The sequence below is a fragment of the Galeopterus variegatus genome, unplaced genomic scaffold (genome assembly GCF_000696425.1).
Source record: "Galeopterus variegatus unplaced genomic scaffold, G_variegatus-3.0.2 Scaffold806, whole genome shotgun sequence".
NCBI classification, from domain to species: Eukaryota; Metazoa; Chordata; class Mammalia; order Dermoptera; family Cynocephalidae; genus Galeopterus; species Galeopterus variegatus.
In genome coordinates, this window is record NW_007726917.1 from 424187 (window position 1) to 434816 (window position 10630).

General features: G+C 58.1%; 1 protein-coding gene across 3 annotated transcripts in view; it reads left to right on the top strand.

Annotated features, from left to right (window-relative positions):
• The first annotated feature begins 6 nt into the window (after positions 1–6).
• LOC103590348 (twinfilin-2) overlaps positions 7–10630 on the top strand; it is an 18280-nt gene continuing 7656 nt past the window's right edge. The window contains exons 1-9 of one of the 3 annotated variants that reach the window (XM_008572570.1): positions 7–177; positions 4025–4102; positions 6704–6882; positions 7376–7471; positions 7679–7783; positions 7911–8036; positions 8796–8946; positions 9057–9178; positions 9628–10224. In XM_008572570.1, the coding sequence (XP_008570792.1) occupies positions 153–177; positions 4025–4102; positions 6704–6882; positions 7376–7471; positions 7679–7783; positions 7911–8036; positions 8796–8946; positions 9057–9178; positions 9628–9795 (1050 nt within the window). In that variant the 5' untranslated portion in view covers positions 7–152 and the 3' untranslated portion in view covers positions 9796–10224. Of the gene's footprint in view, positions 178–4024; positions 4103–6703; positions 6883–7375; positions 7472–7678; positions 7784–7910; positions 8037–8795; positions 8947–9056; positions 9179–9627; positions 10225–10630 lie in introns of those variants that run through there. The other 2 variants (XM_008572566.1, XM_008572567.1) reach the window with 2 other exon arrangements.

Sequence of the window (10630 nt, forward strand, 5' to 3'; positions counted from 1 at the left end):
CTGGGGGCGGGTCTTGCGGCACCGCCCGGGAAGCTGCGCGAGGCTCGGCGGTCGTTGCCACATCCTCCTCCTCCTCCCGGTCCAGGCAAGCGGAGCGTGGCCAGGGCCAAGCGGAGGGCTCCGACGGCGCGGGCGGGGCGGAGCTCCGAGCCATGGCGCACCAGACGGGCATCCACGGTGAGGGCGGATAGCGGGCGGGCAGGGAGCTCGAGGTCTCGGTTCTTGGCTGCGCCCCCTCCCCGGCTCTCGGTCCCTTCCTCCTCCCCGCACCAGCTGGAGGAAGCTTCCTGTTCTCTTTTGCAGCCGCAGGTCGCCTGGGGTGGGCACATCTGGGGGAGTATAGACTTGTTGTGCATAGCTGGGAGTGGGTGTACGTGTACGTACACAGCTGGGGTGGAAGTATCTGTGTGCGCATCTGGGAGTGGATGTGCCTGTGTGTACCCATCTGTGTATTTTTGTTCCTTTCTGGGGTTTGGTGTACCCGGATGTGCACTTGTCTTCTGTGTACAGTCCTGTGTGTGCACATCTGGATATGACTTGCTTGTGCACATCTAGGGTCATTCATGTATATGCACTAGTGGCTATTTGAATGGACACTGTGTAGGTCACATGGGACCATCTTTAGACATCAGCGTTTCATGGCAGTGTGCACATGTCTGTGGGTGTCTGTGTGTGTGCATTTGTTACCGTGGATGCATGTATGGGATGTGTTTGTATGACATGTATGAATGGGTTTGTGTATGTGTGTGTCAGGATCTTTGCTTCTCCCAGAGCCTTCACACATTCAGGCAGGCTAGGCTGGGGAAAACCTGGGAGAGGGCCCTCTAAGTGGGATGGGAGAGTTGCCAATCTGACCTTGACCTCTGACCTCCCTCTCATTTTCCACTATGATCTCCTGGGTCTGCTCCAGCCAGGGTTGGAAGGTCCCAGCTCCAGGTTGAAGGCAGGGAAAAGGGTCTAGATATGGAGTTTTTGTGGGAGGGTCCTGGCCCTAGAGAATGCTGTCCAGCTCCCACCCCCACCCCTCAGCCCCAGGAAGATTCTCCAGCTCAGAGCATCGCACAGACACACACACACCCTCCCCAGGGGCCCCTGTTTGCTCCTTGAACAGGCTGGGAAAGAAGCAATGGCCAGGAGCCAGGTACTCTGACCCTACCTAGGCCTCAGTGCCCCCATCAGTCACTGGGCTGGGAGGGCTGCCTCGCCTATGGGGAAGGCCCAGGCAGTTGGCCCAGACAGCTTGGTTTGGCCAACAGCCATTCCTCCCACCACACCAGGATCCCCAGGCCACCATCCACCTGCCTGACTGCCGGAATCTGGCTTGTGGCTGTGGCCACTTGGTAGCTGGTTGCCCTGAGAGGATTTCCCTGGCTCTGCCTTCACCCCCCGGCAGGAGAAGGCAGTGGCCCGGGACAGGGCCAGCCTCCCACTAGGTGGGCCAGCCTCTCTCCAGGAGGAGCTGGAGGGGCGGGCCTCATGACTCAGCCCGGCAGGAGGGAACTGCTACCCGGCCTGTCCCTTCCTTCCCCTTTGTCTGGTCCTAGCTGCTGCCTGTAGCCGGGAGGTCATGGGAAGTTGCCTGCTCCCCCGCTGACAGGTCCTGTGGCCAGGACCCTGCCTCACTCTCTCATTTTCTACACGGTGAGACAGGCCTGCCTAGGAGATCCCTGGGGACTGGGCTGCCCTCCAGTCCTTCTACCTGTGAGCAGCCCACTTCTTCCCATTTCTGGCCTGGGGAGGTGGCAGGAGAGATAGCCGTGGAGGACCAGGTGCCAGCCCTGTCCTGGCCATTAGTGTGGATCTTTTGACCTCAGAGCAGGGCAGTGGAGGGACCTGTAACCTGAGGCTCATGGAGTTGAGGGGTAGTCAAGGTGGGGGAAGGGGCTCATGAATCTTTGATGATAGAGGCTCAGGTGTCCCAGGCCTTGCCTCTGGATTATTGATGGTGGTTGGGGGGTCATTGCGGGTGGGGTGGGGAGGGGTGTCTCTTCCCCTGCTGGGGTGTCAGTTTGCCCTGATAACACTAGAAGAGACTTGTCAGTCTTTCCCTTGGGGGAGCTTCTTGGCCTCCCCTCTAGGAAGGTCTGAGTAGGTGGAAGGGGCAGCTTAGCACAGCCTGCACTGCCATCATTACAGTAATAAAAATTAATTGTTATTAATAGAGTCCACCATTACTGAGCACTTTCTCCCATTTACTCTTCACCACAACCCTCTGGAGTTTGGCTGTATAATCTCCATTTTATAGATGAGGTTGAGGTTCAGAGAGGTCAGGAGTCACACAGCTAAGGGACAGGTGGAGCCCCAGAGACTAAGCTTGGGGCCTCAGGGACCTGCTTGGGGTCTGCTGTTGGGAAGTTCTGTGCTGGCCCAGTGGGGCTATGTCCACCTGCCTGCCATTCCACACCATGCTGCTGTAAGCCCCAAGGGCCTGCTGGGCTCAGTTGGACCTCTGCCCACCCAGTGGCCTCAGAGGGTGGTACACAGCCTGAGGGCTAAGGCTGAGGGTCACTCTGCAAGGGGGGCACCCGAGGACATGATCAGAGTTTGTTTTCTTTTTTTTTTTTTCCTTTTTGTCTTTTTTCGTGTCCGGCAACGGATTGCAACCCTCAGTGTCGCACCCGTACCGGACCGGGGACCGGCAACGGGATCGCAACCCTCGGTGTTGCTCCCACACCTCGCTCAGCCAGTGAGCTGGAACCGGTCTGTATGTGGGATCCGAACCCTCAGCGGGAGCGCCTCCGCGCTCCGAAGCGGCGCACTGTAGCAGTGTGCCACCGGGCCGGCCCAGAGTTTGTTTTCTTAAAGGCCCCCCCCTGCCCCTGAACTGCCCAGTCCAGGCCCTATAAATATTCTCTGACCTCAGCCCTCCAGCTGTGTTCCTGCTGGTATTCTCCTGACCCCTGGGCAGCCTGAAGGTCATGCTGGCCTATCCCTGCTCACTCCAAGATCCTTGGATCCTTGGACCTTGGTTTCCCCATTTACTGCTGGATCCACCACTAGTCGATCTGTGACTTCCCATGGTTTCCTAGCTCTGACCATGATCCTTACCTCTGCACTCAGGTTCTTGGTCACTGCCTATCATCTTCCAGCTCTGCAGCCCAAGGACCAAGATGGAGTCTCTTTTGGGGAGTTCCTGGTAGCACTCTTCCTCCAGGAAGTCTTCCCTACTGCCCGAGGGTTGGGGGCTTGCTGCCCCCTGGCAGGGCTGTGTGGGGGCCGGGGGTAGCTCCTCGGGGGCCGCTCAGGGTTAGGTAGGCAGGCTGGCTGGCTGGCAGGGGCTAGATGTGCATGCATGTGGGTCATGTGTGTCTGTATGTTTCTATGTATACTTGGTATATCCTCTTGTCTGCACACATGCCTTAGCAAAGCTCTGCAGTTGCCTGCCTGTGTGTTTGTTAGCAACTGGGGACCGTATCTGTGTGTGTGTTTTCATGTTTGAACATGTATGTCCATTTACGTTTGATCAGCTGAGTGTGTGTTCATATATGAGGGTGTTTGCATGTATGCTCCTCGCTCTGTCATATACACATGTTATGTTTACATTCACGCATGCTGGACTGAGTACGAGTTGCATGTGCTCTGTGCGTGTGAGTGGACATAGTGGGCAGTGCACAGTGGGGGCATTTGTCTGTGTGTTTTTGTGTCTGTGGATATGACAGTGTTGTGTGTTCCAGGTTAGCCCAGTGCTAGACCTCCCTGGGGGGCAGGGGACAGGTGGGAGTCATTCATTCTGTGGCTGGTCTGGCTTGTCCCAGAGCCTGCCCCATCTTTGGGTGGGCTGTCCCATCCTCACCCCGCCCCATCACCAGACCTATCCCAGCCAGCATGCCACCGGCCTGCCACCTCTGCTGGCTAAATTTGGGAGCTTATGTTCAGTGGCCATCTCAGGTTCCCAGTCACATGGGGGGCCGTATTTAACCCAGCTCCCAGCTCAGCCACCAGCCCCTGCAGGACAGAGCAGGCCCCAAAGTCTTCCCTGCCCACTCTGCCTGCTCATCCCCCACCATGTTTCTTGTTCTTGTAGCCACTGAGGAGCTGAAGGAATTCTTTGCCAAGGCACGGGCTGGCTCTATTCGGCTCATCAAAGTCATCATTGAGGATGGTGAGTGCCCCCCCCCCCCATGGGCTAGGACATAGGCTGAGGCTGGACCCAGCTGCCTCTGAGGTGGGGGAAGGTGTGTGTTGGTTTCTGGTCCCCTCAGGACCTCAGTTTACCCATCTGGGAATAGGGGTGAGGACACTCACAAAGAGGAGCCTCATAGGGGGGTGCTGGAGGTGGGCATGCTTATCACCCCTATTATGCAGAGCAGGAAACAAGCTGGGGTAGCAAAGAGAGCCCTATCCGGGGTCCTGCATAGCCCCCACTGAAGCTGCATGGGCATTGAGATGGACCTTGTCAGGCAGGGCACTGGGCTGGGCTGGGCAGGGGATAAGTGAGTCCAGGCACTGCCCCATGTGGCTAGTGCCACCCGCTTCTGTTTGTGGTCAGCAGGCCTGGTTTGGCTCAGCTGCCAGCCATGGGGAGATATAAGGAGACGCTGGGGCCCTTGCCTTGGGACATGTCCCTATAATGGGGAACAGAGACTTGTCCAGCTCATTTTGAGAGCAGGATGGGGGGATTCCAGGCTTGGCTGGGCCTTGGCCTGAATCCTGGGAACCTGGTGGTTGCATAAGGGGCTGTGTTGGGGGTGCAGAGGCTTGAGCTGAGGCTTGAAGTGGGGAGGGTTTGAGAAGGCAGAGGATTAGACTGAGGCTGGGTGGGGGTTTGGGGGTAGAGAACTCCCCCCCTTCCCTCCATGCCAAGGGATGTCCCTGGAGCTGAGGGGTACAAACTCTAGGACTGGAAGTGGACCGAGACCCCTGTAGGTCCTTACAGCCTTTCTTAATAGCCATGCTGTAGTGGGCCCTTTGGGGGGTTCCTAGAATGGGCTTGGTGCTTAGCTGACTTTTTACATGAGTTGGCTCAAAATAGGGTATACTTAGACCCAGAATTTACCTCAGCCTTTAGGGCCACAGTTATGCTGGGCTTTGTCCAGGGTCCCCAAATTCTGATGTCCTCAGAGGCTGGATAGGGGTCATTGTGGTAGGTCATGAGTGAAGGCCATAGCCTCCCCACTTTTAAAGAGGCAGTTGCACTCACTGGCCTGAGTCCTCAGCCCTCCCTTTCATCTCTCAGGAAAGACGTCCCTGCAAATTTTAAGGGGGAGGAATCTCTAGGTGGGCTTTCATCCCATCTGCATTCAACAGTTCAACAGTTGTTGGGGTACCTGGGAGTACCCAGGAGGGTCCAGGCTCCCTGCCAGGCAGCTACTACCCATCTCCAACTGAGCGTGGCCCCAGAGTGGCCAGAAGGCCTGATTTTTCTAGAGAAGCTATGAATTCCACTTCTTATATAAAATGTCTTGGTTTGAAAATGTTGGCAATGAATTCAACAATGTTGGCAATGCTGTTGGAGCCGACTCAGCCCATGACTGCTCCCTCTACACATCCCTGGCACGCACACACACCCGCGCACAGGTCACCCAATAGAAACACATGGCGACACGCAGCAGTGTGCCCACAGCCACCAGCAATGTGGCCCCTCATGGACACCCACACCCTGGGTGTCACTCTGACCCCAGCCTACCTGCACAGCTGCTCAGCGCACAGTCCCCACTATGCCACCTCCTGCTCCCCTGGGGCTCCTGTATGTGACTGCTGGTTTTCAAACCTGATCCCGCTTGAGTTCTGGATGGGCAGGTGAGAAGGCTGAGGCCCGCAGAGAGGTGGCTGGACTGATGGGCCTGGTAATATTGGGGCTCCTGGGCAGCTGGGCCTCTTGCCCCTATCAGGAGGGCCTGGTGGGCAGGTGCCAGACTCCCTGGCCAGGTTGTGATTGCTATTTTGCCTCAGTTCTTCCTCCAGCCTAGGTGTGCATGCCCAGGCTGGTGTTTGGTGCCCAGCCGAGGCCCCAGCCCACAGGTACAGCCTGATGTCTCCAATCAGCCACTCTGCACCAGCCAGGGAGGTGACAGGCTTATTAGGCCCAGGCCCTGGCTGCTTTTGGTTTGTGACCTTTTGGGGAGGGGACCACAGCTGGTGGGAGTGGCAGCAAAATACCTGTTTATACAGTGTCTAGTAGGAACCCCTGCCTTCCTCTCTTCCAGATGCTTTTGCTCCTGCAGTTCCCTGGTGCCTGAGGCTGTGACACCACCTCCATCTGTGCATTTGTCCAGAGAGGGGTGTGCTGGGGTTCCGCTGGAGCCCCAGGCTGAGGGAGGAGGGGAGCAGGAGGTGGCATGGTGGGGACTGTGCACTGAGTAACTGTGCCGGTAGGGTGGGGTCCGAGTGACACTCAGTATGTTGGTGTCCATGAGGGACCATGTTGTTGGTGGCTGTGGTCACACGACTGCGTGTGGTCATGTGCTTGTTTGTGTTGGGTGATCTGCACGCACGTGTGAGCACATGCCATGTGTATACTGGGGATGTGCAGAGGGAGCAACCCCCGGCTGGCAGATTTGTGCCCTTGTCCGTTCGCTCACTCACTTGCCGGTTCAGTCACACACAGCCTCATACTTTAAGGACTTGGGGATGCCAGGGAAGTGGGTAGGGTGGTCAGTGGGTCTGAGCCAGCTTGGAAAGCCACAAGCAGAGGACAGAGGTCCACAGTCAGAGGGGAGGAGGGAGATAGCAACTCTTTGGCTCACCCGGCCTCTGCCCCCAGAGCAGCTCGTGCTGGGTGCCTCACAGGAGCCGGTGGGCCGCTGGGACCAGGACTATGACAGGGCTGTGCTGCCACTGCTGGATGTCCAGCAGCCCTGCTACCTGCTCTACCGCCTCGACTCGCAGAATGCTCAGGGCTTTGAGTGGCTCTTCCTTGCCTGGTCGCCTGATAATTCCCCCGTGAGTCCTTGGGACCCCTGCTTAGCACCAGGCTCAGGGTCAGTGGGGGAGTGGAGAGGGGAGTGGGTCTGAGTGGGGTAACAGAGCCCTGCTTCAGGAAGCTAAGGGGAGATACAGGTCTGCCCCAGGGAGGCTGAGTTTGGGGGACACAGGGCTGCCCTGGGGAGGCTGAGTTTGGGAGACACAGGCTGAGGGAAGAGATGTCAGGTCAGCCCCAGAGAATCTGAGAGAGGGACAAGGCCCTGTGTTTGGAGCCCAGGGTCTTTAGAGGCCTCCCAGTGGCATCAGCCTGTCTCCTGGAGGCTGAGGATTGGGCTGGGCAAGGGCTCCCCCTGCTGGTAGGAGTCGTCCTGCTGCATCGTCACCTCCCCCTGGGTCCTCTGCTGGTGTGTGCACAATGAGGTGACCGGGTCCTTTCCTGGAGGCTCCCACCTGTTCCTCTGGAGAGGCAGCACTGCCCAGAAAGTTCTCATGGTTTGGACCTGTCCTCCAGGTACGGCTGAAGATGCTGTATGCGGCCACACGGGCTACTGTGAAAAAGGAGTTTGGGGGCGGTCACATCAAGGATGAGCTCTTCGGAACTGTGAAGGTAGCCCCCCAGGCCACGACCCACCAGGCCAGGAACACGGGCCCAGAGGGTGGGGCATTGTGTGGTGTCACAGAGCAAACCAGTGCCAGGCTTGGGGGTAAGATGGGAGGTCTGGGGAAGTCAGGGGGCTGCAAGCTGGGGTTCTCAGTGGACTTCCTCCAGCCTACACTGAGGTGCCCATTTATTCCTCTGCCTTTGCTCCCCCAGGATGACCTCTCCTTTGCTGGTTACCAGAAGCACCTGTCGTCCTGTGCAGCACCTGCCCCACTGACCTCAGCTGAGAGAGAGCTTCAGCAGATCCGTATCAATGAGGTGGGCATGCCGGGTAGGGTATGCAGAAGGCCACATCAGGCCCAGCTGGTGGAGCCTGTGCTCCCCAGTGGGCCACACCCTGGTTTGGGTATGTGAGGGCCCCCCTCACTGTTCCCCTGCCCCTCAGGTGAAGACAGAGATCAGTGTGGAAAGCAAGCACCAGACCCTGCAGGGCCTCGCCTTCCCCCTGCAGCCTGAGGCCCAGCGGGCACTTCAGCAGCTTAAACAGAAGATAATCAACTACATCCAGCTGGTGGGTTCCCGTTTTCCTAATACGTACACGTTTTTCTGGCACATACACATGGGGGGCACACATGCCCCCACCACTACTTCCACTCACGCACATGTGCAAATGTGCATAGTGCCCCCTCTCCCACCAGCCTGCAGCCTGTCCATTTCAACTCATCCATGTGCTCGTGGGAACACACTGTCCATCCCCCTGTCCTCCATGTGTACATGGATGCACTCTGTCCCCCTGCCGTCCCAGGCCCTGCTCACACACAGGTAGCCCTGTGAGCACACTGCCCCATTCCGCTCTCTACATGTGGGAACACACTGTCCATCCCCCTGTCCTCCATGTGTACATGGATGCACTCTGTCCCCCTGCCATCCCAGGCCCTGCTCACACACAGGTAGCCCTGTGAGCACACTGCCCCATTCCGCTCTCTACACATACTCACCCTGGGTTCACACTGACCCCTCCACCCTGAGCCTCTTCCTGTCCCAGTGGCAATGCCTCTCTGAGGATGAGATCCTCCACACCGAACCGTCCCCTGCCCTTGGTGGGAGTTCCTTCTCTAGAGGAGCCTTCAAAGGGGCAGAGTTAGGGCTTAGCCCTGGAATGGCCTCTTCAGAGGGATCTCCATAGAAAGACAGCCATCGGGGAGGGGAGTCCTGGAATCACAAGGAGGCTCCTGTCTACCAGCCAGTTCTACTTTGGGCATCTTATTTGGTAGTGTGGGCCTGGGCCTCCCCTACCTGGTCCCTCATGTCTCCCCCTGCCCCTTGGCAGAAGCTGGATCTGGAGCGGGAGACCATCGAGCTGGTACACACGGAGCCCACAGATGTGTCCCAGCTGCCCTCACGAGTGCCCCGAGATGCTGCCCGCTACCACTTCTTCCTCTACAAGCACACCCATGAGGGTGACCCCCTCGAGTCTGTGGGTGAGTGGCCACAGTGGGACCCCCAAGCCTGTGGGTGGGCCTGCTGTGGGAGGCAAAGGTCAGTGAGTTTCCCAGGCCTGCCAGGCTCACCTCCCCATCCCCACCCACAGTGTTCATCTACTCGATGCCGGGCTACAAGTGCAGCATCAGGGAGCGTATGCTCTACTCCAGCTGCAAGAGCCGCCTCCTTGACTCTGTAGAGCAGGACTTCCACCTGGAGGTCTCCAAGAAGGTGGGTGCCCATCCCTAGGGCCTTGTCTCCCAGGGCCCTGTCACCCCACCCTCCGTGTGGGTTAATGGAGGCCTGAGATGACAACAGAGCAAGGATCACTGCTGCTGTGTTGGGTAGACAGGGAACCTGTGGCCCAAGGGGCAACACGCATTGCCCAAGGCTGCCAGCCAATTGGTGGCACAGACTCCCCAAGCCCTGGCCACCACATCTTCTTTCCCTGGGTCTGGAGAGTGGGGAGGGGGTGACCCAGGCAAGCAGAGTCCAAAATATACAGGACAGCAGGCTCTAGGCTCTGTGTCCCTGAAGGTGGCATTTTAGCTGGGGATCTGAGAGGAGACCCCAGGTCTGGGGTGTGGGAAATCAAAGGGGTGCTCCAGGAGTGGGGGTTACTAGGATGGTGTGTGTTTGGGCTCCCACCACTGTAGTGATCACTGCCTTGCCCCATGCAGATTGAGATTGGCGATGGGGCGGAGCTGACAGCCGAATTCCTCTACGACGAGGTGCACCCCAAGCAGCATGCCTTCAAACAGGCCTTTGCCAAGCCCAAGGGCCCAGGAGGCAAGCGAGGCCACAAGCGCCTCATCCGTGGCCCTGGCGAGAATGGGGATGACAGCTAGGTGTCTGGGCTCGTGCCAGGCAGTGTGTGGACTGTGGGGCTGCCCACCCCACTGCTCCCTGCCACCTCTCTCCTTCCCAGCCTGGGCTCCAGGGAAGCGCTTCCTGTGGGATAGGAGGGCTGGTGGCTGAACACACTCACAGCTTCCGAGGGCCATCGAGCTGGCATTTGTGACTCTTCCCCATTGCTGTCCCTGACTCTCATCTGTGTGCCCAGGGCAGCTGGGGGCCCTGCCTGGCTGGCTGAAGAGGGCTGGATGGGGGTTCTGGCATGAACCTGGCCTCCAGGGGAATTGAGACTAGGGGTCCCAGTGTAGCCCAGAAGCCTTTGGCCACAAGGGGTGGGGTCAGTCATGGCTGGGGCAGGGGTTACTGCAGGACAGAATGGTTGAATGCTGTATTTTCTAAAGAATAAAATATTTTTAAATCAAGATCTGAGCCTGGCTCTGAGAGATCACAAACGACCCTGTACATACAATGCCCTCTCCCAACTCAGAAGAGGACTGGCCCTGCTAGGTGGAGCCCCAGCACTCCCCATCATGGGTGTATGGGGAGGCTGTGTCTGTGTGGGAGGGCACAGGCCTTACGCAGGCCCTCTGGTTGACAAGAGCCCTGCCCAAAAGGCAGGCATACTTCCACTGTGATATGGGGGATCTGTGTGTATTTATTTCCTCTGGCTGCTGTAACAAGTTACCACAAACTAGTGGCTTAAAAAACCAGAACTTTGGGGCCGGCCCAGTGGTGCACTGGATAGTGCGCCACTTGGGAGTGTGGCGGCGCTCCCGCCGAGGGTTCGGATCCCACATACAGACCGGTTCCCGCTCACTGGCTGAGTGA